Source organism: Scardinius erythrophthalmus, assembly GCF_964197995.2.
Source record: "Scardinius erythrophthalmus genome assembly, chromosome: 18".
Classification (NCBI taxonomy): domain Eukaryota; kingdom Metazoa; phylum Chordata; class Actinopteri; order Cypriniformes; family Leuciscidae; genus Scardinius; species Scardinius erythrophthalmus.
Genome location: NC_138238.1, coordinates 15,568,757 through 15,596,562, shown reverse-complemented (window position 1 = coordinate 15,596,562; position 27,806 = coordinate 15,568,757). Strand labels below are relative to the sequence as shown.

General features: G+C 41.6%; 1 protein-coding gene across 4 annotated transcripts in view; it reads right to left on the bottom strand.

Annotated features, from left to right (window-relative positions):
- Nucleotides 1–815: 815 nt before the first annotated feature.
- The window catches only part of mpp7a (MAGUK p55 scaffold protein 7a), a 132,681-nt gene continuing 105,690 nt past the window's right edge, over nucleotides 816–27,806 (bottom strand). For 3 of the 4 annotated variants that reach the window (XM_081393688.1, XM_081393690.1, XM_081393689.1), the window contains exons 13-18: nucleotides 27,253–27,423; nucleotides 15,470–15,550; nucleotides 12,268–12,361; nucleotides 8,858–8,966; nucleotides 6,525–6,668; nucleotides 816–2,623 (exon numbers count right to left, since the gene is read on the bottom strand). In XM_081393688.1, coding sequence (XP_081249814.1) covers nucleotides 2,444–2,623; nucleotides 6,525–6,668; nucleotides 8,858–8,966; nucleotides 12,268–12,361; nucleotides 15,470–15,550; nucleotides 27,253–27,423 — 779 coding nt within the window. In that variant the 3' untranslated portion in view covers nucleotides 816–2,443. The remainder of the gene's footprint in view (nucleotides 2,624–6,524; nucleotides 6,669–8,857; nucleotides 8,967–12,267; nucleotides 12,362–15,469; nucleotides 15,551–27,252; nucleotides 27,424–27,806) is intronic. The other variant, XM_081393691.1, reaches the window with a different exon arrangement.

Genomic DNA, 27,806 nt, shown 5'->3' with positions numbered 1-27,806 from the left:
CAGCACAGGTTGTAAACTCTTGATCATCAACAGAACAAAACAATAGATGCACATGAATTGTTGTTTAGATGAGGCTTCCACAAAAATCATCCACTTGGCAGAGGACAGACCGGTATATAAAAGGTACATTACTGAAATACAGGAAAAAATATTCACTTTGCATATTTCATATTAAGAAAGACTTCAAAGCTTGACAAGTTTTGAAGCGGTTTTGTATAGGCAAGTATGGGGGAAAACAATTGAATTAAAACACGAGGTAAGGACAAACATAGTGAGTTTAAATGAACAAACTTCAGTGCACCTTGATTATGAAGGCAAAACTACAGTGCATTTACAGTATGTGGACTGTAGGACTAAATACAGTAACAGTTCATAAGAGATTGACACTGCTTGATTGCAAACCAATGAGCTGAAAGAACACAAAACTAAATAAGAACAAAATGTCAACAAAAATATACATGTATTTAGTGGCATATCTTTATGTAAGGCCTTTTCAGACATTAAAAGGATTGTTCACCCAATAAATTATAATTCTGTCATCACTTCCTCAGACTCATGTTGTTACTAGTGATGAACTGAAATTTAGGCTGTCATTTAGATGATAAGTTTGGGTAATTAAATTAAACCATAGAACTCAATATGCTCTTTGGTGTGTTGTGTTCTCAGATGATAATTTAAACAGTCAAAGTACAGCTCTTCAAGGGATAGTTGACTCAATTTTAATTCTGTCATCATTTACTCACCCTCAAGTTGTTCCGAACCTGTGTGAATTTCTTTCTTCTGATGAACACAAAAGATGATATTTTGAAGAATGTCGATAACCAAACAGTTGATGGGACCCATTTACTTCCATAGTATGGAAAAAAACAACAATTATGGAAGTCAATAGGGTCCCATCAACTGTTTGGTTACAGACATTTTTTTAAATATATTCTTTTGTGTTCAACAGAAAAAAGAAATTCATACAACTTGAGGGTAAGTAAATGATGAATTAGCATTTTTGGGTGAACTATCCTTTTCAGCAATGAGACATCTTTCAACATTAGACAAATACTGCTACTTTAGCAACCTTCTTTCTCACAGTGAAGTGTGTCCCCACTGCTAGCCTATCCACGTTGTGTGCATGAAATAGACACTGACTCAGTCTAATTGCATCATCCAAGAAACACTAAACGTCACTGTTTCAATCCAAAAAAATTTGGTAGTAACCTATTTTTTTATTTCATTTAAGACAAATATTTTCAGTTGTCAAAAATTCAGTGCATCACTAGTTGTTACAAAATCCGTACAACGTTCTGTCTTCTGTGTAACACACAAGTTAAGGTGGATGGGACCGTTGAGCACCAAAAATTAGAAAGTACCATCAAAGTCTATTTGACTCATTTCCTATATTCAAAGTCCTCTGAACCTACACAGTAAAGCAGAATTTTCATTTTTGGGTGAACTATTCCTGTCTGAAATGCCTTGTAACAGCTGAGGTTCTCATTTAACATCATTTTCTCTGAGATTCAATAATAGAAGTAGCAGATTAGACTTCTTAACCACATATTTAAGAGAGTCTTGCCTAATCAGCCTAGATGGACTGCCCTCAACAACAGGATGGAGATGGAGGGAAAAGGGAAATAAAGATAGAGAGAGATGAAACTGAAATAAAGGAAATAAGGAAAGAGAGAGATGAAACTGAAATAAAGTCGTCAGCTTCTGCACACAGCGGGTTATACATTAATAAAACCCAGAGGCTTTGATTAGCCATGAGCACTTACTAAAAACACTATAAAAAACAAAAAATAAAAAAAAAACTTACAACTGATTCTTTTTGACTATTTAAAAAATCTCAACAGGGAACAGGCTAAAAAAAAAGTCCAAAAAAATATCCAAATATATTAATTTTCTATTTAAATAAAATCACTTTGGGGCCCACTGAACATTCCATGATGTCTTGCCTATATATTTATATATATATGGTTAATGCTGTGCTGATTAAACTAGCTGCAGAGTAACAGGCAAAATGAGTGCAGTGTGCTAAGATCTGAATAAAAAAAAAAAAAAAACACTTTGAGCACAGAAAAAAATATAATCATCCATTTGGTTTCTATAAACTAATGTTAAAAATACACCAAGGAGTGGTCAACACCACCAGACCACTTGATTGGCAGTTTGAACACTCTTGGCGGCTGCTAAACAATCAGACGTTTGCTGACTGCAATTACACCCGTTCAGCTAAATCCACCACGACAAAACAAAAGCAAACCTATGTTCTTTCACTTTAGTCCCCAAGAACAGATAAACCTCTTCAGATGTGTTAAGACAACTAACATATTTTCCCTGTCACCATTTACAGCCAAAAAAATAAAAATGAAAATAAAAGTCCTTAAAGTCCTTCCCTTCGTTTCCACCCCCCAAAATATGATGCCTTGTTCCTTTGTTCCTTTTGTGCAGCCCCTCAGGAATGAGTCCAGCTGATGGGCACCCAGTGAGTTTCTGTCTCCACTTTCCTGAGCGCCTGCTTGAGCTCGTTGAAGGCAACAGTGAGGTCATCGTTCACAATGACCTTTTCAAAGAGGTGACCATACTGGTTTTCCATCATCTGAGAGGCACTGATCATCTCCTGGAAGTCCTCATCCTAAACGACAAACACATTCAGTCAACGTTCTTTTTTAAGACATGAAGTATGCCCCCAAAAAGTCCATAACACACTTTCCCACAGTATTCCCAAAACCAGCTTCCAAAAAGAACTTTCATAGATGCCCTAAACATTGACTTAATTAAAAACTATTCTTTTTTGTTTACAATAAAACTGCTTTAGATGCAGAAATGCAAAAATATCTACATGTGATAAAAGATAAAACTATAAACTGATATTTAATTTTCTACTGAGGTGGTGCAGTTAGGGTTATAGTTTGAGGTCTGGATCTCCAGCGGTTTTGATCACAGGAACAGCGGAGTGAATAAACAGACCTCAATTTTATATACCCAGGCATGTGTTACATATCGATGCTTAAAAGCCCCATAAAATGATCAACAATCATTATACATTACATATTTTCCCTGTTCAAAAGAAACTGAAATTTCACTGAAAAACACAATAGGCTAAAATCAGATATACTTTATACCAAACACATTGACCAGCCACCCCCAAGTACTTTTTCATGACATAGCATCTTGGTATAGACTAGTTATCTCTGGACTCTCTAACATGGCCTTGGACGTTTCTGGGCTTGTGGGTCCTAAATAAGTGTTTATGTGGGCAATCTTGGCATTTGGTGCCAGTCTCCGAGAACATGGCATGGTTTGAGTGGCTTTACCAATATAGACTGAACTTTTACAACATAAAAACATGGGACCCACACAGAGCGATATGATGCTATAAAACATATTGCCATGCTAAAAGAAAATCAGAAGCTTTTGGCCAGGTTTTACGTTTTAAAATGTACTGAGAATCTATTAAGCACACTGTAAATATGGAAATTGGCATTAGCAGACAAGACAACAGTAAGCTAAGCGAAGCCATGGCGTATGGCCAGTGTTAGACACAACTTCTCCCATTCTCTGATGAACCCTTTCCATCTCTTCCCTGATTTTCTCTCTTGATCAAGAGTTAAGATTTAGACAACATTTCAGTTTGGACACAGAGCTGCTTGCATTCTGAAAATTACAGCAGTCTCAATCTGACAGTTATTGGCAGAACGCATCAAAAGTCGCAGTTCATTGACTTAGTCATGGCTTTAATAAAGCTCTGGTTGAACGTGGTGGATTAGCTTGTGTTTGGCCTAAATAGTCAAAGGTTTGGCCCAAAGTCTGAACATATCTTTTCTTCATTCTGTCATCAAATAAAAACCTCATGCTAATTGAAGTATAACAGATGTTGTGCCTCCAGGGGAGTGTTATTACCAAATCTGATTTGGTAATAACACAAAAGGGTTTAAATCTATTTTTCCTCTGCATTTCTTTCCGATTGTTTATTTCCCAGAGGCTCTAATGCAACCTCTCACTTAACATCCAGGTCTTCCGTCTTCGAAAAAAGGAGAATTTCTTCAGTACTAAGCCGTCTCTCTCTCTCCCTCTACAGTCAGCATGAGCTCTGCTTATCTCTCAATCCTTGCCGGAAAATCAATTTTTATAGGATCATATAAAGTGCACCTGCCCTTATCATTAAACCCGTTCAAAAAAGGACATCTCTGGGTTGTCAAGAGGTCCTTGATTTTATATTCCCAAAGTAAAGGGACTTAATCTGTGGACTGGGCTGACTTTCACCAAGCACAGGACAAAAAAGAAAGAGAAAAAAATCTTCAAATTTTAGCTTATGTTTCCATTCCTCATTACGACGATTTAATGCCAGACGATGAAACACTGCTCTTCTACCTCTGATGACATTTTTAGGAAATTTCCAGGTTTTTTTGCTACTCCTAAAAAGAGAATGAATGATATTTTGATCTTTTACACACAAAAAATTGCGTTTATGTTATATGAGTATTACTAAAAGGGAGAACAATAGAGTGAAAGTCTGGATTCACAGAAACAAAGGGATGCCTGTTTTCTTGCACAGAGCCGACGGCTCTGAAGCTCATGACTCTAACAGATGCAGTATCTCTCTCTGAGAAAGAAATACAGCAAAGTCCTGGATAAAATATGGCTATGACATTTCATCAAACACGATTTTTCTTGCGTATCTATAATAGGCTGAATCTGGATGCCTTTAACACTGTCAGGGTCTATAATCGACTTTTGCTAAGTTTTGCCAGCAAGCAAGGGTTTCTTTTTCCTTCACTAGTACCCACAATGACCTGTTGAAAGCAGGCAGACAGTTGCTTTGGATGGTGTGGACAGCTTTTGGTACAGTTCCTCTGACAACAGAGATAGCCAGAGCAGCATTCCCTTTGACAACGGCATAATCCTTGAGCTTTCTGCGAATTTAAAACTTTGGGGAGTATGGTGTGGTCTAATCGCACATTCAGCGGTTTGAATTAATGTGACCAGCATCTATTCAGTTTCAAAGGTGTTGAAATAAAAATAATGAAATATGCTGCTAGTATAAATTTGTGAGCCTGCATATTAGGGCTGTATGATATGTCAAAATAAAATTGATATCGGTATTTCGCTTAATGAAAGAGTCAAATCGCGAAGGCTGCGATTTAACTAATTAAATAAAGTGCACAGCTGATTTCAGAGTGAAGCTCGGCACTGTTCATTTACATAAATACTGGTCATGATACAGAGTTTAATACTTTTTCTGGAAAAGCAACAAAATAAAAGCGATAGTTTAATGTTTGAAAATTAAGAAAAGACCGTTAGAAGCTCCAGTTGTAACTGATTTTTTTCTATTATTACATTGAATCACAATAGATATTCAATCAAAAAGAGTGGGAATGTGGCCAACGAAAAGTGGAAAGAGATTTTTTGTTGTTGCTCTTGTAAGTGGTTTGTGTTTTTAAAGAGTACCCAAATGTGAACATCCAAGTTTTTCAAGTTTGTCCCCAAATCGTTCAACCCTCGCAAAATAGACTGGGTAAAAAATATTAAAAAAATGTAATAATTCTATGCAGATGCACTCCTCAATGTCAGTTGTTGTGCAGTCTTACTGTGTACCATATGTGTCACACTGCAGCCTGGATGAGCTACATCGGCAACATGGTGTGTGTGTGTGTGTGTGTCTGAAATCATTTATATTTTGGCAGTTGCTTCTATGAAATCATAATGGATAAACAGACCAAAGCTGCTGTGTGAAAATTAGCATTCATTCAGTTGAATCAGCACAGAATTCCTGTGCAAAATTAGCTACCATTCCTGATCTGTGTGGTGCAAAAGACGGAAAAAGAGTATATTGTGTTTGGACACTTGCTGAGTCAATGGGTTGACAGGTGAGCACATGTTCGGAGCTCCTAAACGCATTTGACAGTCTTCGACACGGAACGTCTCTGTGGTGACAATCGGCATCAAGCCATCTCGGCGTGTGGTGGAGTTGGGTTTCCGGGGTCACTTATTCTGTAGCACGCGTACTTGTTCCTGGTGCAGACTAACAGCGAGATACACAGGCAAGAGCTGAACTCTGGGAAAGTCATTAGATACCCCGCATATTCACACCATGTCTCACACACACACAGCGCAAACTAACGGCAGCACAAGGTAAGGGTCTTGTGCACGTGTTAATTGATTTCATGTGTTTTTCTTTGAGTGCAGTCATACAGGTGTGGTGTGAGTTCACGGGTCTCATATCAGGTTACCGCTCAGGGGACCGGTTACTCAAAAATACACACACACACACAGACGTTTAAGCACTAACCCAACATATGTTTGCTTGGTCCAAGAGGAAAATGTCTATAATAAACGATGTGGATGTTGCCTGCCAGGAAGTGATGAAATCTATTTCTTATTTCACCAAGAACTATGTGAGATAGTGGAACAAAAACTGTGAATACAACCTAAAACCTACAATGACTTACTGAGAGAGAAAAGAGATCCCATCAGGATGAGAGAGGATGATAGATGGACAGATTGAAGTTAAAACTGTGTGTGGCATGTATTACCGAGAAGGGTTTGGATGAGTTCTTATCTTCTTTGCCTGAGATGACTTTTGCGTTCCTCCTGGTCTCTCTCAAACGCTCGATGGATGGAGGCTTCACAAACACCACGTAGGGCTTAAACTCGGCCGTGCGAAGATGTTTTAGCGTCTGATGGAGAGAGAATGTGAAAAAAGAGGGAGAAAGATAAAGAGAGCATGTGAACCGCAGTCATTAAAGCAGCATCACTCATGCCATCATGATTTAGTTTGACACTGATACTTCTGAACATTATTGCTGTTAGTCACTGTTACATTTTGACAGAAAACAGAGCAGCTGATTCACACTGAGCTCAACTGATCTGACTCCATGAGTGAAAATAAAGCACCCCGGTCTGACACATTACACTTCAGGTAGTCGAGATCCTCATGCTCAAAATAATCAGACCACTGAACTTTACCACATATTTCTGTGGAGGTTTTTCAACTGACTGAATGAATTACTAGATTTTTCAAGTTTTACCATAAGCTAGTTTTTCACCATAATTGTCCTCCCTCTTTCTAGGCCTAGAATTAAACGGGCTGTTGCTGCCACAGTACATTTAAAAGGAAAGTTCATTGAAATAATTCAAATGTCGACATCATTTACTCACCTTCATATTGTTTCAAATGAAAGCAGACAAATGCCTAGGACCTTTTTTTTTAAGCTATATGATGCAGCATATTTTAATTTAGATTGTTTGTTCTATTTAAGTTTATTGCTATAGTTTCACATGTCAACCTGGCGAAAAAAAAAGAATTTTGTATATGCATAATAAAATATTCTTTGGTTGATTTGTAGTTGATTGCTTTGAATTGTAGATTTTCTGGGTCCATCTTACAAATGTCAAAATGGAGAGCTATTCTTGATAAAGATTGCCAGTGAATAATAACTTAAATTTCAGTCTCTTCTTCATAGAAAGCTATCATATGGCTTCATAAGATTATAGTGGATAAACTGCATAAGCTAAATTCATTACTTATAATTTCGCTAACTCTCCTTTAAAATTGACCTATAACCTTTTTCACCTTGAAATGTTGCTGTACAGGAGCATGTACCTTTATTTACAGTATTTTGTAATTCTCCTTTTGTTTTTTGAGGTCTTAAATAACAGCATATGGGTTTGGACCAACATCTTGACCGTTTTTAGAATTTCATTTATTATTTTCATTTTCAAAAATCATCTTTCTCAATTGAAAGTGTAGGCGCCATTGAGATGAATGGGAATGCTAACAGATACAGCTCTCTTCAGGTATTACAGACTTCCTTGGTGATACCACATCTGTATGAAATATGAATCAATAAAGAGACGAGATATAGGAAGACAAGAACCAGAGGACAAGGATTTGTCCTGTTTCTGCAGATTTTATGAAGGTAAATGTAAGACTTTAAGACCTTTTTAAGAGCAAGTAAAGAAAATTTAAGGAATAAATCAAAGGAAATACAATACATCAATATGTTGTTTGAATGTAAATGTCTAGGGAGAAGCACAATGAGTTGGTTTAGCAGCACTTGAGAGTTTGCTTAGAACAGATATCGGTTGCTTTTTAATTCATTTTACAAAAAAATAAATAAATAAAATCGCTTGAATGCCTCTGCTCCCCTCTGCTTCCACGGGACTTTTACTGTACCTCCTGATTGCACTAAAACAAGGTGATGTTCTTCCTCAGTAGTTGTGTCTTGTTTCCCAGTGCAAGTGTCTAAAGATTCTTAAAATCAAGATACATTTACTTGAGATGCAAAACAACAAAATATGAAGTGAGTTTATGCTTAAACAAAAATGAATATTTCAGATATTTGTTCTTGTTTAGAGTATAAACTTACTTTCTGCTCTGATTTAAGACCTTTATAAGGACTTAATTTGTGTAAGGGTGAATTAAGACCTTTTTAAGACCCGCAGAAACAATGATAACACAGATAACCGTGATGTCAGACCACCAAAGTAAGATGTGTGAGACAGAGGTGACAGGGATCTTTCACTGGCTTTGCTGTGGACACTGACACAGTTCTGCCAAAACTCCTCCTTTCCTCTTTTTACTACTACGCTCTCACCCTGACACCAAGCCTGAGGACATTTTCAAACATGGGACAATTAGTAGAGACAATGTTAGATCTGTTAAGATAAAAAGGAAGAGTGCACACGTGCGCACGCGCACAAACAGAGAGAGAGATCTCAGAAAAGATCCAGTAGGAATAGTGTGGAATGTCACACCTGTGAAAGGGGGGAAAATAAATCTGGAAAAGAGACTGAAGAATGGATTGACGCAGAGGGAGGTAAAACGGTGAGGTAGAGTGTGTATCTGAGAAACAGAGAGACTCACATGTGGCTGTACGTCAAGAAGGCACACCTTGTTCTTAGACAGGACTGAACGTACAGAGTCGAAGCTCGTCCCATAGTAATTTCCCTTATACTCTCCTTGTTCAATAAACCTGTGGCATAGAAAATGACAAAAAGAACAGGATGGGCTTGATGTAATGATTAATGGCTCTAAAAGTATCTACGTGAATCTACCCACCCTAGAATATAAAGAGAAGCCAATGGACAGGATAATGACAGGAAACACAACCCATTATTTACTCCCAAGCCTGTCCTGATGCTTTCAGTGAAAAAGGCCGCTCAGACATGCAGTGTGTTCATCTCTTGCATTCTTCCCCACATGGCGATTCCAGACAGTCTGACACAAGGCTCTTTTATATAATCTTCTATGTTACAGTTTAAATCTAAAACACCTGTTTCCTTGCTGCACAGGCAGGCTTGAATGCCAAATGCAAGAGTTACTTGACTTTGAGAAGACAAAGGTAAACAAACACTTTTCCACCATTTAATCTGCCTGTCATTCAATCCGATCACTTGATTCTTTTCTGATCACAGAACAACGACATGTATTTTTAGGACATCCGTAAAGCAGAGAAATTTGGAAGGAAGTGGAAAGTATTCCAGAAGAAGTCTTACAACAGCAGGGTGTCGTAATATTCCGTGCATAGTGAAAATTTGGTTATGCGACACACGTGACTAAAATTATAACTACTGAAACTGGTCAAATGTTCCATATACTGTATGTACAGCTGTCTTTATCTTTCCCCAAGTATCAATCCAAATGTCAACAAGTCTTTGAAGTGAAAGCTATAAACGCGCTCACACTTTTGGGCCCATGTGGTCTAACAGCAACCTGTGATTGGGTGATCATATTTAGAAGCTAACGAGACCCCTTGCCACTTTTCGACTCTACATGTTTTAAAAGCCTGTACACTCTTTCATTGAAGCCATTTTTTGATGGTGAGCTAAGTTAATTTTGTTGGGTGCTAAGAGGTGGTTGGCTGGTGTTAATGTGACATGACTCTTTACCAAGAATTCTCAAAGTGCCTATTTATTTGAGCGTTCATTTGAAGGCAGATGTGCTTAAACAGAACTGTTGAGTTGTGGCGTTTGTTGTCATGATGTTGTGCGTGTATTGATGGCGGGGTGGAGGCTACTTCTGTGGTTTTTGGGTTCATTTAGGCTCTGTTTTTAGCCCTGAGCAGGGTTTTCCTTGGGAATACCAAGGTCATGTTTGCATATGAGAGTGGACATTTTCCCACTGGAAGGCAGAATAAACCATTTAAACCATTAAATTAAATTTAAATTCATTTGAACCATTTTCAGGAAAAGTTCAAATTTAATGACTTTAAAATTGTCATGTGGTGTAACTAACTAATATATAAAAGCATTTTTTGTTGTTGATTTCACATGGTTTTTCAAAACATATATTCATGCGTAATCGTTCAAACTATTTTCAAGAAAAGCTAAAATATAAAACCATAATAATATTATAGTTAAAAAATATAATATTATTAATATTTTTTAAATAATATTTTTTAAAAAATATAATAACATTTTCCTAGAATTCTCAACACATCTTAATACCGTCAAAAAATATATATATATATAAAATATTTTAAGGTAAAACTTTTTTTTATCATAAAAATTATCACACAACAGAACATTTTACAAAATGTTGTCAAAACATTTTTTCCTAAAAACAACAATAGATTATTCCAAAATACATACGTTTTTTTCTTTCTTCGTTATGATATATATATATATATATATATATATATATATATATATATATATATATATATATATATATATATATATATATATATAAATATCAAAATTAATTTTAAAAGAAAATTTTAACAATCATTGTATGTATGTCTTCTAATGTATTTTTAAAGGGGTCATGACATTTTATTTTAATATGTTCCTTTTTAAAAACAATTATTTTCAACCTTCATTTAGACCCTCTGTCTGAAATGACCCGTGTTTAAGGGGCGGCTCCTTTAAGGCTGGTCAGTAAAAGGCCACTATTATGATTGGCTAAAGTCATTGTAGTATCAGTATTAATGCCCACTCGCTATTGCACGCGAGTAAGTGTTTTGAAAACTTTGTCCATATAAAACTGTTATTTACAGACAAAAGCAATATGCAATCATTTACTTATGGTTTGTGATGCAGCTGCTGTCAGATCCAAACATTTGGCTGCTTTAGCTTTTAACAAACTCTTCATTACACTATGCCTTGGTGACAAAACAAAATGCTCCGAACAAACATGATCCTGTGACGTGATCCGGGATGCCATTCAAATAAGCCATCCACTTGTTTCCGACACTGGGATCCTTCTGGAGTCTGTATAGAGACGCAAACGAGCTGTTTAAACTGGACGTGTCAAATCAAAAATTATTTCACTCTTCCATTTGTCCTGCTGACATGATCAGCAGACAAAAAAAAAATAAAGAGCAACATGTCAATTCAAAATCAAACTAGACCAAGTACCAAAAAAGGAAAATAAGTGAAAATGCTGACAAAATCTTTCTAGCCCTCTTGCAGTGCCTCGTGCCCACCTGCTTGATCCCGCTCGTTCTCAGCTCTCTTCTCCACATTGATAATTGTGGTTTACTCATGCTGATGTTCATTTCACCACAGAACAAGCCACCACATGTTTTTTTCCACCACAAGACAGTTAAGACGCCCGGTTTGCTAGCGAAGTGACATTCTATATGCGTTCCTGTTCTGTTGTTTTATCCTCTGATGAGGGGCTGCAGAAAAACATCCATCACCAGGCCATGCATACAAATCTGAGCTTACCAACCACTGGGAAAAAGGAGTCTGATCCCCCCTCTCTCGCGCGCACTCACAGAAACAGACCACCTGTCAACACCCTCTCACTCTCGCTTACAGAGAAGGGATCTGAGCCCACATCATGCTGCTACACAAGTAGCACACACAATTTGCTTGAAGGAAATGGAGTGGAAAAATGAAAAGAATAGTGGGCAGCCGAAAGGCAAAACTGGTGAATGTTTGCCATAGCGTCTGAGACAGACGACATCAGTGAAAACAGTTGTATAGTGTTTTGACTGGGGTGCTGATTTACTTAAGTTCAGTCAGGGCTCAGGACGATGTGTTGAATACTAACTGGCCATGGAGGCTCCGTCTCTCAGATTTATATCTCTCCCACTGTTGAGTGTTTGTGTCAGGGTTACGGTTGACATGATTACAATCCTGAGAATAAAGGAAGCGGTCCACTAAACTTCAATGATTAATACTGACTATTTGAGCTCCACGGTAAACTTTCACATCCCCAATCCAAATCACAGCAAAAATATTCATATGCTCATTCCAAATAATACACAGTAGTGTTTCGATCGAAGCAAGAAAAAAAAAAAAAGATTGTGTTGTAGCGTGACTTACTTGTTGTTCTGAATGTCTGCCTCAAAAAGGTGTTTGGAGATAAAGTGATACTCCACTCCATCGTTTTCCTGATGTCTCTTTGATCGAGAGGTGTCTGTGAAAGATAAGGCGTAGTGAAGAGAATGTACTTTTACATTGGGAATGACACCTCTTATCTTAAAAAATCATTTGAAATCTTAAATGGATACAGAGTTGGTTTTGTGTAGTTTCACATATAAGGCTGGAATACACAACATAACATGACTTTTTAAATCTGAAAATATTAAAAAAAAAAACACATCATTGCTAGGACACACGACAAATGGAAACATTGTGTTCTAAAACTGGCTCAAAATATCAAACTTGTTTGCTATACTCCAACTGGATAGAATCATAGTCTGAAGCTTAAAAAAAATTATGATTTTCTGTGAAATCAATTCTGCCAACTGAAATCTGAAGACAGAGTCTGAAATTCGACAACTAGCGTCAACTCATCCAGACTATAAATTGGAAAAAAGTTGTGTAGTGTATTCCATCCTTTACAAAACTTAAACCTATAGCACACCCACATGACTGGAGAACAAAGGATCTAGTACAGTTTTAGCATTTTCAACTCTCGTTTTAACATAAATATAATAGCATTAGGGCTGGAAATATGAGCAAATCAATTCTGAATAGAATTGCTTTTGATTCAGAACAGTAAAAAAAAAAAGAATGAAAAGAATTGGCTAAATTTCCAGGAGACAATTGTTATCAAATCAAATTTCACTGGTCACATTGTACAGGATGTTCTACAAGCAGCTCTCAAGGACGAGGAGGAAAACCTTCTAACTTGATACATTATGAACATATTCATTTTAAAAATTGACAAGAGGGCCCAAACTATGCAGCTGAGTAAATTCATTGACGCTGGCACGACAGGAAGCGCTTTAGAGATAGCCTACATTTTCACACAGCCACTAAAAATAGGCATAAAAGCTCAAACACAGAATTTGAACAATTGATTTGGGATCTTTTAAATGAAGATTGTGATTAATTGGGAAAAACTTAATTTTTACCCAGCCCCAAGTGCCATTAGATACTTTGTCCCTAAATGAAGAGAAAAAAAAAAGAAGAAAAAAACCCAGCAGTGTTTCTTAGATCACTGTGTTGGAATAAGTTAAGAGGTTGAAGGTGCTTCAAGAAGAACATGTGAAGAAACGTTCATTACAGACATTTCCTTGATTAAAGGGAGTTCCCCATGGGCACTTTATTTCCCACTTAATTTTATTTAAAATAAACCACCTCTCCAAGGTCTGACACCACACCCACCCCGTCTGTCTTGGCTCAACTCACCACTAGGCTTCTAAAGGCCAGTGTGAGTGTAACGCTGCTCGTAAAGCCCCAGGAGCACATGGTACAGTACCAGCACTGAGTTTACTCTGTCCCTCATTAAGCCCCGCTCCTGCTTTCAGCTGCTTATAAACTCCCGTCTTTAAATCACACGGCGCGTGCCAGTCCAGCCAGCACGGCTCCGGCGGGTACAGCCAGGGTCAAAGTTTGCCATGCAGAGACACACAGCGATTTGTTTAACGAGTGTCGGGGAGGTCAAAGGTCGCTGTAGAACACACCTCCGACAAATAGCCTGCAAGCCGCCAGCAGCTCCAAAACAAACTATTAAACTTTATCACCAATCCAACTCGCCTTGTTCCAGGTTTTTTCTTCCCCTGCTTTTTTCCTTCTGCTTTTTCAAGGCCCCTCTATCGCTCTATCTATTTGTCATGTATTGGTCATTTTCCTGTATTCTTTTTATGCATACTTTTATATAAAAGTGACAGTAAAGACATTTATAATATCACAAAACATTTCCGTTTTAATCAAATACTGTTCCATTGAACTTTCTATTCATTAAAGAATCCAAAAAAAGTACAACAGTTTCCGCAAAAATATTAAGCAGCACAGCTGTTTTCATCTGTGATAAGAAAATGTTTCTTGAGCACCAAATCAGATCTTACAATGATTTCTGAAGGATCATATAGATAAAGACAGAGAGAGACGAGGGGAAATGTATGGGATGGGTGGGATTAGAGTAAATTATTAGTTACCCTCAACCCATCACATATTTGATGAAGAGGCATCCCCCTCCCATGATGACAGCCCACCGCAGACATAAGATAACATGTTATTATACCTCCAACTGCTGGTGCTCACAAAACAAAGAAAAAAAAGTCACTCCCCTTGTACTGCTGAAAGAAATATAATATATTTCATCTGGCATTAGCTCTGTGGCATAGGAAATGTTTTTGGTGTGGCAAAAGAATTTGAATTTCATTCTAAGATCATGGAAAATAGCAGTAAAGGCTGGAGAGGAGACAAAATGTTCAAGTGCTCCCAACTAATCGTATTCTACAATCTTGCTAGTGTTGCTGCCACGGCTGGTTTGTGTTTTAAAAGACCCAATTGTTGGAAATGTGAAGCAATCGCTCATGTTGGGCTTCTTTAGAGAAATTAAATTGAAAGATATTTAATGTTTAATCACTCCATATTAACAATGAGAGTTGGAGCTGGCAGGATTGAAATAAAAAGGGCAAAGACGACCAAAAAGCCCTTTCAAAACAGTCACTTTCCACGAATCCATCCCTTTAATCTTAATCCTCCGTAAAGTCTGAGGGGAGGAGGGCTACATAATACAGACTAATGCAGGGGTCACATTTGTGAGCAATTAGGCAGCATTAAGGCAAAAAGCTTTGGATGAGATATTAATACCAGTGGCATTTCAAAGTGTCAGAGCCTGAATCAGACATTCTTATTAAAGCCAAGCTTGAATGTAACAAACATCTGTTATATCAACAGTCAAGGCTTTTCTAGCCACTGTCTCCAACTCCCTCAAACTCTCAAGCTCAGCCTCTCGCTTTCCTGCTTCTAAATCTGCAATTTCTCCACAGTGTCAGCCTGTTTAAATACATAAGTCACAGCCCTATTTATTTGTCCTAAAAATATCTTGTCTGGTGTATTTCCCTGGATGATGCGTTTCTGGATGCTGAAGAGAGGAAAGAGGAGTGGCAGTCATGTACACTGCTGCTAAGGACAGGGAAGTGTGTCAAGTACAGCTGTTATCAATGACAGACTGATGAGGTGACAATACTGTACCCAAAGAAAGAGCGTATAAATGGGTACTAGGAGAAAAAAAAAAGTGTCTTATTCTTTGTCGCTCAAATACCCACACACACTAGGAAGGACTTACGTGGGATGGTGACACTAAAATGTTGTGGATCGGATATCAACAACTTCCTTTTGAGCTCATTCAAACCAACACCAGTAGGACCTGTAGAAGCAAACAGAGAGAGATGCAGAGAATCTTGATTAAACAACATTTATTTTATTTATCATACTGCCGTTTTTATATTAACAACTTAATGTTTTTTAATAAGACCTTTTATGAATTTAAATGTTTTATCAAAGAAACACTACCATTCAAACTTTGGGGGTCACTTATTTAATACTTTAATTTATACTTTAAAACTTTTACATTGTTACAAAAGACTTCTATTTCCTAAAGATTTCTCAAAAAATTGCTGTTCTTTTTATTATATTCATCAAACTGGCTTCTAAAAAATAAAGCTTTGCCATCACAGGAATATATTACATTTTAAAATATTAATTCACAATAATATTGTTTACTGTATTTTTAGAAAATCTTACAGACCCCAAATTTTGAACAATAGCGTATACTGTACATAATGAGAATTTTTAATCCCAAAATGTTTATTCTTCATATTTATTTATTAAAAAAAATATTTGGAAAAACATACTAATTTAACTAAAAATAATTTTACACTTATTTTGAAGATTTTATTGTGATTTTTATACTGCATTTTACTTCATGCACTAATATAAAACATTAATATTACATATCATTTTTCACTGTATTACCCAGCCCTAGGAAGGGACATGATATAGGAAAAGATTTGAGTCATTCATTTCTCATACTTGCATCTCTTTTTCACTACAAATCATGAGTTCTACCTGTAGTCAAAGTCTGAACCACATATGCAGCAAAAAAAAAAAAGAAAGAAAAAAAAAACAATACCAGCAACAGACATTCAATCCCCTCATGCAATTCTGCATGTCAAGGCCCAGTTAAAGGTAGGCCAAGATTCACACTGTATAATGCGGATAGTCAAGCGTGGTTTTTCTATTAGTAGGGCTGGGTATCGTTCAAAAAATTTCGATACCAATACCGATACCTTGATTTCGATACCGGTTCCTGAACGATACTTTTTTCGATACCAAATTTTTTTTAAATCCATTTTAACAAGATTACATAACACATTACCTCAGAAAAACTTTGGTTTTATTTTTTCAGTTTGACTCATGCTCCTTAGTCAGTGAACAAAGGAACAAAAAAAAAAGCACAAAGGAACAAAATATTCCTTATACATATACATACGGAACAAAATATTTTTTTATAAAGAGGTCATGCTCACCAAAGCTGAATTTGTTAAAAAAAAAAAAACAGTAACTTGTAATATTGTGGAATAGTATTACAATTTAAAATCTTATTTGAATATATTTCAAAATGTAATTTTTTCCTGTGTTGTCAAAGCTGAATTTTCAAAATCATTACTTCAGTGTCACATGATCCTTCAGAAATATGAAAACAGTTTTTGGAAACTATGATACATTTTTTCATGATTCTGTGATGAATATAAATTTCAAAAGAACAGCATTTATTTGAAACAGAAATCTTTTGTAACATTACGCATGTTTTAAGGTCATTTTTTATCACTTTAATGCATCCTTACTGAAAAAAAAAATTCTGACCAACACATTTTTGAACGGCAGTGTACATTCAGTAAATTGCAATATAAGCACTGTCAGAGTGATCAACAAGGTATCTCTTCATTTACCAGTCAAAGACGGAGCAACTTTCTGCTCTTATGTTTACTCCGTGCACTGTCAAGGGCTTCATCATATCTGTCGAGGTACCGGTCTTTGCAGCAATTATTTTACCGCAAATACTGCATCGCGCTGTTGGCATCGAGCCTGGAGAAATGTAGCCACACTTTTTGATCGACATTTCCACATCTTTAGGGTATTGTGAGTGTGTGTACTCGCGTCTCATTGAGTATGTGCGCGAGTTTGTGTGTGTGTGTGCTCGCGACTCATATGAGAATGTGCGTGGACAGTTTGTGTGCGCGCGCACGTCTCATATGAGTAACTTATGTGCGCAAAGAGTTTCACGCGTCTCGTGAGTGTAGAGTTTGCGTGTATGTGCGTGAGCGACTTTAGGCGTGTCGTTGTGCATTTCATATGTATTTGTTTGAGCACTGACATTGACGAGTTAACCCCTTAGGTATCGAAATGTGGTACCGAAAAACAAGTCATTTTTCGACACTCGATAGTATCGAGGCAATTCGGTCGGTACCTAAAAAGTATCGAACTCGGTACCCAGCCCTATCTATTAGACTTTAAATGATTGCTATGAGACATGCACAAATCAAAATTTATATGTTAGAGAACACAAAACAGATGTTCCCTTTCGTCAGCAGGGAACTCCGACGCCTCGTCGGGGGAGTTCCCCTGACGAATTGGGATCACGCTAGGGAGACCAATTGCCTTCGAGTGAATTAAAACGAGCCAATGAACATTGGCATGCAACATTTGCATTCCGCAGCCCGCCTACCAGCGCGGGTATAAAGCCCGGAAGCAAACATTGCATCATCGCTTATTGCTTCGGAGCCAACCGTTTGTGTCCTCTTTGAGTGAATGAGCTTAAGATTGTATCTTTCTTACGCTCAACGAGTCTGCTGTTTCAGGAGGGGATCTTTCTGTGTTGGTGAGACGGCGCTTCAGCGACCACGCGATTCCTGTCTGCCGGCTGCGTCTACACTGTTAATTCAAAAGCTGTTTTCACAGCTGGTAAACGGTTGAGTGCGCACAGCGGGCTTGCAGTTTCCCCGCTGTGTCGCCGCGTTGGATCCCTGTGTGCTTCAGCACAATAAAGAGAGTACTTTCTTCCTGAAAGAGCAACACGAGTGAAGATCGCGTCCTTTTCAGGATGACGTTTCACTCGTGTGTTTCTGGATGCGATCGTTTCCTGTCCTCATTGACGGCCACGACCGCTGTTTCACATGCCTAATCGGTGTGTTGAAGCTGCGTTCGTGGGTGGTTCATGCTCTCTCATGAGTGCATGACCACGTCGGCACGTTGTTCATCTCCCCTTTTTAAAGGATCGAGCCGTTCAATGTGCCGTGTGCCGTCGAGCGCCGGCTGACAGCGCGGGTTGTCACGGCAACTCAGCGCGCGTCATTCGGCGCTCTAGATGCGCGGCCGAGACTCGTGTGCCTCTACGAGGTTGAGTCCCATTTGCTTGTTCCCCAATTTAGTTCCTTTTCTAAAAAGAGGACTACTTTGGTTAATGAGCATTTGGTGGTCTGAGGGTTACAGTACGGAATGTCTCGCCAGGTGAAAGATCCTCACGAGCTTCCTACTCCTCTAGCGCATCGCAAACATGCTGAGACTGTGTTCGTGGGTGGTTTATGCTTTCTTATGAGAGCATGACCACGTCGGCACGTTGTTCGCCTTGCCTGCAGGCTTGAGCGCTCAGCGTGCCGTGTGTCATCAAGGCGATGGCCACGTTCACTGTCTTGCATGCCTGGTTGACGGCCATGATCACTGTTTCACATGCCTAATCAGTGTGTTGAGACTGTGTTTGTGGGTGGTTATGTTCTCTCATGAGTGCATAACCACGTCGGCACGTTGTTCGTCTCCCCTTTCTCGTAAAGGCTTGAGCCGCTCAGCATGCCGTGTGCCGTCGAGGCTTTCGGATGGGATTCTGGTCTTTCTCATGAGGGACCAAGCATTTCATTCGGGGCCCCAGGGGAGGGCAGATGTCGATTGCTACATCGGAGAGAGGGCTGTTATACTCTGAAAATAATGCTGAGTTCCTTCTATAATGGTGTGTTCTCATGCTGAAGATTCAGACTTGACAGCCACACTTTCCTGGGCTATTCTAAAGTGCCTGGATGTGTGTGAAAAATTTTGGCAGTATGGAAGCTTTTTGGTGCCAATATGGCAAGCCAAACATGCCTAAATCTGCAGAAGTTTTTCCTCTCTCACTACCCCTGCACTTTCACTGCACGTGGGTAGTTCTGACTCGGGGTGGAGCTGCGCTTAGTGACTGACCGTGATTAGTCACAACGCTGGCCCTCGGTCAGACGATGTCCACACTTGTGGTCCAGGAGCGCCTCAAAACCAGCCCGCTCAGAGTTGTTTCCCCCTAGCAAAAGGAAGGGAAATAACTCTGAGAGAAGCGACCAGAGTATGTGACATTCTGCTCTTCGGGAGTGCGTGTCATCACCACTCCTTCCCCCGGGAGAGGGCCGGGTGGAGAATTTTGTTTCTGTTCCGCCGCTGGTCATCCAGTCAGTGGTACCCAAAGTTTGAGCAGTCCACTTCCTCTAAGTCGCTCACGGGCCCCAGCGCTCAGATGGCAGTGAGGGCTTCGGCCTCGTCACTCTCGTCTCTCGCTGGGTGAGGCGGAAACCAGGACTCGATGCCCCCGGGCCTCGCTCCTCGTTTCCCCTCACGGTTGAGACTGGCAGTAAAATAAGACCAGTCTCCTCCGTCTGAGAGGGTCAGAATGGCAGTGTGCGCCGCCCCCGAGCTGCGCCGCTCTCGTTCCCCTCTCCCCAGCTCTCAGATAGCAGTGGCGCCACCCCGGTCACGTCACTCCTGTCTGCTGCTGGGCGGGAAGGTACGGAGACCAGCAGCCGCCCTTGGGCCTCGCTCCTCGTCTCCTCCCCTTCTCTCGCCAGGCGACAGCCCGCAGCAGAACACTCTAGGGTCTTCTCTGCCATCTGTCCCCCGGTGGAGGCAGGTAGGTGTTGTCCAAATACACACCCAGACCCCGCTCTCGGCCGCTACAATGCCACCGGAGCCGTGTCCCTGCCTTCCGCCTCGCTGCCCCTCCGCGGGTACGCCGGCGGTGCGGGTGGGCTCGTTGCGGCAGTTTCTCGGAGCCTGGCTAGCGCTCCCGAGGCCGTCGCACTGGCTCATCCACACCTTTCGGCTCGGCTATGCAACTCAGTTTGCACACCGGCCTCCCAAGTTCAAGGGCATCCACTTTACCCATGTGCGTCCAGTGGATGCTCCTATCTTGCGGAAAGAGATCGACGCCCTGCTGGCGAAGGACGCGTTCGAGCCGGTCCCTCCAGCCGATATGAGGTCAGGGTTTTACAGCCCTTACTTCATTGTACCCAAGAAAGGCGGTGGGTTACGGCCAATCCTGGATCTGCGAGTATTGAATCGGGCCCTGCACAAGCTCCCGTTCAAGATGCTCACGCAGAAACGCATTTTCGAATGCATCCGTCCCCGGGATTGGTTTGCAGCGATCGACCTGAAGGACGCGTACTTTCATGTCTCGATTCTTCCTCGACACAGACCATTTCTTTGGTTTGCTTTCGAGGGTCGAGCATATCAGTACAAGGTCCTACCCTTCGGGCTGGCCCTGTCGCCCCGTGTCTTCACGAAAGTCGCGGAGGTGGCCATTGTTCCCATGAGAGAACAAGGCGTTCGCATTCTCAACTATCTCGACGACTGGCTCATTCTTGCTCACTCGCGAGATGTGTTGTGCGATCACAGGGACATGGTGCTCCGTCACCTCAGTCAGTTGGGGCTTCAGGTCAACTGGGAGAAGAGCAAACTCTGCCCCGTGCAGAGGATCTCTTATCTCGGTGTGGAACTGGACTCGGTCGCTCAGACTGCGCGCCTCACAGAGGAGCGCGTCCAGTCAGTGCTCACCTGTCTCAAGTCCTTTCGAGGCAGGACAGCGGTCCCACTGAAACAGTTTCAGAGGCTCCTGGGGTATATGGCAGCCGCAGCCGCAGTAACACCGCTCGGCTTGTCGCATATGAGACCGCTCCGGCACTGGCTTCACGATCGAGTCCCGAGGTGGGCGTGGCAGAGCGGCACGTTCCGGGTCAAAGTCACCCCGCACTGTCGCCAAACCTTCACCCCTTGGTCGGATCCTGGGTTTCTACGGGCCGGAGTGCCCCTAGTCCAGATTTCCAGGCATGCTGTGGTGTTCACAGATGCTTCTGCCAAGGGTTGGGGGGCCACGTACAAAGGGCATGCAGTCTCGGGTCTGTGGACGGGGCCCCAGCTGCATTGGCACATCAACTGCCTAGAGTTGCAAGCAGTACGCTTGGCCTTGTGTCGCCTCAAGGGGTTTCTTAGACACAAGCACGTACTGGTCCGTACGGACAGCACTGCGACCGTTGCGTACATCAACCGACAAGGTGGTCTGCGCTCCCGTCGTATGTCGCGACTCGCCTCCCACCTCCTCCAATGGAGTCAGAAGCATCTGAGGTCGCTTCGTGCCGTTCATGTCCCAGGGGAATTCAATTGTGTGGCCGACGAGCTTTCACGTCAGCCTTCCCTTCTGGGAGAATGGCGACTCCATCCCCAGGTGGTCCAGCTGATTTGGCGAATCTTCGGAGCCGCACAGGTAGACCTGTTTGCCTCTCCGGACACGACCCATTGCCAGTGGTATTACTCCCTGACCGAAGGAACTCTCGGCACGGGTGCCCTGGCACACAGCTGGCCCCGGGACTTACGCAAATATGCGTTCCCCCCAGTGAGCCTTCTTGCACAGACACTGTGCAAGGTCAGGGAGGACGAGGAGCAGGTCCTTTTGGTAGCCCCGTATTGGCCAACCCGGACTTGGTTCCCAGAACTCATGCTCCTCGCGACAGCCCCTCCTTGGCCGATTCCTCTGAGGAACGACCTTCTTTCTCAGAGACGGGGCACTCTATGGCACCCGTGTCCAGACCTCTGGAAACTCCATGTCTGGTCCCTGGACGGGATGCGGAGGTTCTAGATGGCCTGCCACAGGCAGTGGTAGATACCATCTCTTCAGCTAGAGCCCCCTCTACGAGGCGCCTCTACGCTCTGAAGTGGAACCTGTTCGTCGGCTGGTGTTCTTCCCACGGGGAGAACCCACGAACTTGCCCGGTCAGAGTCGTGCTCTCCTTCCTACAACAGGGGTTGAAGGCTGTCTCCCTCTACCCTCAAAGTGTATGTTGCCGCAATAGCCGCACATCACGATGTAGTTGAAAGTAAGTCCGTGGGGAAGCACGACCTGGTCATCAGATTCCTCAAGGGTGCTAGGAGGCTAAATCCACCTCGCGACTTGCACCCTGTACCCTCTTGGGACTTAACTTTAGTGCTTAAAGCGCTCCAAAGTCCTCCTTTTGAGCCTTTGCTGACAGTCGAGCTTAAAATCCTGTCCATTAAGACAGCGCTCCTGTTAGCATTGGCTTCCTTCAAGAGGGTGGGGGATCTGCAGGCATTTTCGGTCGACGAATCGTGCCTAGAGTTCGGGCCTGGCCTTTCTCAGGTTATATTGAGACCCAGGCTCGGATATGTGCCCAAGGTTCCTACCACTCCCTTCGCGGACCAGGTACTGAACCTGCAAGCGCTGCCCCAGGAGGAGGCAGACCCAGCCCTAGCTTTTCTCTGTCCCGTCCGGGCCCTCTGGGTTTATATAGACAGAACGCAAAGCTTTAGGACCTCAGATCAGCTCTTTGTTGTTACGGAGGCCAGCAGAAGGGGAAGGCTGTCTCCAAGCAGAGGTTAGCCCACTGGATAGTGGATGCTATCACCAGGGCTTATGAGTCCCAGGGTGAGCCCTGCCCTCCCAGGTTGCGGGCTCATTCCACTAGGAGTGTTGCCGCTTCTTGGGCTCTGGCACAAGGCGCCTCGCTAACAGACATTTGTAGAGCTGCGGGCTGGGCGACACCGAACACGTTCGCTAGGTTTTATAGCCTACGTGTGGAACCGGTTTCCTCCCGAGTACTCGCTACGGCCAGTAATTAGAGGGAATAGGTGTGTCGGCTTGCGACGCCATTCCGTGAGCGGATACGTGCGTCTTTTTGCTCCGTTGGTTACCCAACAAACGGCTAACCTCGTGAGTTCCTCCATCACCCCTCCGGTGCCAGGCGTTGCGGACCGCCCGGCACCAGGTCTGCTACCTTCAGTAAGGAGTTGCTAGTAGACTGGGTGCTTTTCCAGTGGTCCCTGCGGTGACCCATGATTGCCACGTGCAGTTCAGCCGTGTCTTCCCCTTGACAGACTCATTCTGTCGTCCCTGTTGAGTACGCTCCACACTCCTCCGGACTGGGACTACCTTCAAGGACTGCCATATGTTTCACTACCCTACGTGGTTAGTACATGTGTGTATTTGAGGGCCTTCCTCTAGGCTGCCTCAGCTTCCGCAGCGTTCCCCCCCATTATTATTTTCCTTGGGGACGGGCACGCTTTCCCAGTGTTATCCAATATCCACTGATTGGGTCTTGTGGAACAGCAGTGTGATTCCCTAGCTAGCTCCCGCAAAATTTCTGGAAACTGCTGCAGGGCTGTAGCTTAGCTGGGCGCTGGAAGGGGCCAGCACCATGGCGTTTTGGTAGGGATCCCAATTCGTCAGGGGAACTCCCCCGACGAGGCGTCGGAGTTCCCTGCTGACGAAAGGGAACGTCTCGGTTACGTATGGTAACCCTCGTTCCCTGAGTCCAGGGAACGGAGACGCCTCGTCCCGTCGCCATGTTGCTGTACCTTCGCGGAGGGCTGGACACTGTTCGGCTCCTCAGCGAAAAGCGATGATGCAATGTTTGCTTCCGGGCTTTATACCCGCGCTGGTAGGCGGGCTGCGGAATGCAAATGTTGCATGCCAATGTTCATTGGCTCGTTTTAATTCACTCGAAGGCAATTGGTCTCCCTAGCGTGATCCCAATTCGTCAGGGGAACTCCCCCGACGAGGCGTCTCCGTTCCCTGGACTCAGGGAACGAGGGTTACCATACGTAACAGAGACGTTTTTCCTACTCGCAGGGAGAATACACATTTTCATTTGATGCATCACACACTTTCTCACACACACACAAGCCTATGACTCCATTAGAAGCCTATGCCTTTGCAGAACATGTTATACTTATTCCACTGTGATAGAGGAGAAGAGTAAGATGCTGATTTATTACAGAGAGGAAATAGAAAATTATTTCAAGTGTTTTAGGGTCACTGAGTAATGCAGAGCTCCTGTTTGAGCCATATGTAAAAAGTGCATGTTTATGTGCAATATATATATCGTAGGTGGGAAAGGAAAAAAATACACAGTAATGTTTCCTCTAACTAGCCATATTTCATCCACAAATGCTCCTTTCTCTTAAAAGGACCTACAAACTCAAACAGTATTTTCTGAGATGTTAATCTCTAGACCCCACCAGGCCCTGACTGCCTGCTTCTAGGCTCACATAGGAACCTTTTCAAAATTCTATTCACTCATCATGTGCACTTAATGAGTTTAAAGTCCTCGATCACTCATCTCTGCAGCGGCTCGCCCCATCTCTGATGTATGGCTGCTTGTGTCCAAAAAGCCACGAACAGCATTGAAACCTTTAGTCCGAGTTCAAGCACTAAGCAGCCATCCAGCTCACCAGTCTAAACAGCCTTCAACTGAGATGGTGGTGTGTCAAAGAGGTTAACTGACTTGCCTTTGTGCATTTTTTCCTGGTTATTCTGTTCATTGTCATATGCTTTAATGACCCAAACAAAAACTAGCCCTTTATTCTTCAACAGCCCCAATAAAATAACACATTTGAGTAATTGTTTTTCAATCCAAGTGTATGTGTGCACTCACGGGGGCAGGTTGCGGTGGTCATAAAAGTGTCAGTAGTCATTAGGGCGCTCATTAGGGGAGAAGGCTAATATGAAAGGCTTAATAACTTCCAGGCCAAGCGCGGAGCAGATGCAGTTAACCCTGAGGAGCTGCTAGACTGGCTAAACATGGGGGGCCGTCATCCAACCTTCTCTCAACGCTCCTAAAACACAGTCATCATGTCCTCATATCATCAGCATCAAAATATTCCACCAAGTGTGTCCGATAAATAACCTTTCTACACATTTATGTGTGTGATAAGTTCACAAACAAAGCTTTTTTGGCAATAGTTTAAGCCTTTGTAGAGACTGGGCACTACGCTACTTGTGCAGGACCCTGCCAACTGCTCAAATGTGTAAAAATTATACTTGATAGTTCTAGGAAGAAACAACACATTGCAACTCAAATTGTAATGTTCAATTATAAAAGCCCAGACAGAGATGTTTGGAAAGAGCATCCAAAATTTTGACATAAAATGAAATAGTGAATCTGATCCGACAGCTCCTTTAGATCACCGTTTTCCTCAATGGTCATTCTTCTGTTCCACCGTTATTCTGTCTGGGTCTGAACTACCTCTATATCAACTGAAATCTTTTCAATCTTAACTCAAACATGTAGAAAAAAACAGATCATTTGCTATGTTAAATAATCAGGTTTCAGTTAAAACACTACAGCGGGTTCGCGAAGCTGCGCAGTTGTTAAATGTGTTGACTTTGGCTGGTCGATTAATATGTATCCAAATAGATAAGATCTTGATCCGTCTGGAAAGTCGTTTGAAACCCAACCACAAACCGTGGGTCAGTCGTGTTAGAGAAAGCAAAGGGGAAAAAGACTTTTGTTCAGGGGTGAATTTGCCTGACCCTGTTGTCTGCAGCCAGGAGTAAACACCTAATGGGAGTGTAAAAGTTGAATGTGCTTTCAAATGAATCACTTTCATTCAAAGACAATAGCAAGAAAAGAGAAATGACTACAACAACGACAGGAATAGAGTATAAAAGAGATGTATGAGAGAAAAGACATTCAAATGGCATCATTGATGGCTGCATTATTAAATGCAATAAAACAACTGGCAAAGATGATGAGAAAAGACAGAGGGAAAAAAAAACGTAGAAGTACAGGCCAGTAAAAGTTAAAGCATGACCTCAAGGGACAGAATAACAGTTCAGAGAGAAAACACAGCAGACCCTTTTTCTGCATCCTTGGTTTTGTCACGTCTGATACATCCATGATGCTGCCCTCCACCTTACGAGACAAAACTCGTGAAAATATTTGCGTTAGACCGCATAAGGTGCAAATTACCAAAGGGGAATCCAGACAGTACAAAAAGCTTGATTAATTAAACAGACCACCTTATACATTCGCTCACACAGGCATGTGAAAACACACTCCATTAATTACATGCACCAACAAAACTGTGATAGAATCCATATGCCATGTTGCGTTCACAAACACACGGGCTGGTCTATTGCGATGAACCATGACCCAGTGCTACCTCACAGATTTGTACGTGAAATATTTTATACACCTGGTCAACATTACTTGTCAGTATATGAGGAAATTTTCACAACAACAAACCCCTTACAGTGGGAAAAATAAATTATGAACTTAATTCATAGTGGAGGAGGTCGATGAGAAGAGGGTAATGTAGCATTTCAACATTATAAAAAAAAGAAAAGAAAAAGGGAACCTGAAACCCTCAAACTATCTGTCATACAAATCTAAATGACTTTTTATTCACACTTTTATGAAACACTTAATTCATTGTTCTGGCCTCTATATCCTCTGTCCAGAATAACTGGCAAACAAACACCAAATCTGACATTCGAAAATGTAATATTTCAAGGTTTTTTTCACTTTGTAAAGTTGACGTCTCACTGGAGTTTCGCTCTCACTGTTCCCTTGAAAACAAGTGTTAACAATTCTTTGGTGAATAATATTAAGGAGGAATAAAATTTTCCGCTAGAACACCAGCACTGCGAATGAAGTGCCACATAGATGAATTAATCCTCAGCTGGTCCCGTCAGCTCCAGGGGTCTTCAGAGGGCTGGGTTTGAGTGAAAGTCCCACAGCAGAAAAGGAATTATGGGTTTCAGTCAAGTGCTGTTGTGGGTAAAGCACTGTTTGTGTGGAGCCTCAAAACTGTGATTTGATTTGTGCAGTGGTCTCAACAGTAGAGAAACAAATAAGAAAAATACCAAGCGCGCATGCTTGAGCTAACCAAACTAAACACAGCAGAGACCATTTTTTGAAATTCCATTTTGTCATTTCTGAATTTAAATAAAGGAAAAAAATACACCAAATTTGTCATACTTACCAACTAACACGACAAGTCTGTGTCTGTCTCCGTGTTTTCTGCGGGAGGTTGTCACCTCTTCATAAGTCGGCACATCAGCTGTGTCATACTGCTCACTTTTCTTACATTCATACATGGACTTATTTGTCTTCTTATCTCTTCTGCTGAGACGAAAACTCCTTCGCAGACCCGCTGAGGAGGAAGAAGTGATGGAGAAACAAATAAGACAAAAGAACAACAAGCTTGTCTGACATTCTTATGTGCATTTGAGAATGAGGATATGATGGAGTCATGGAAGTCTCATTGGATCTTAAACACTTACGCTTAAAGTTCTGCACATTTCCTCAGAATTGTGACACACATCATACTAGCCATAAAAAGATTTTATTTGATTTCTTTATTCTTTGTATTTTGATATATTACTATTATGCTTTTATTTACACTATTGTTCAAAAGTTTGGGGGTGGTAAGGTTTTTAAAATATGTTTGAAAGATAAGAAAGATCTACCTAGGCTGCATTTATTTTATCAAAAATACAGTAAAAATAGTAATATTGTGAAATATATATATATATA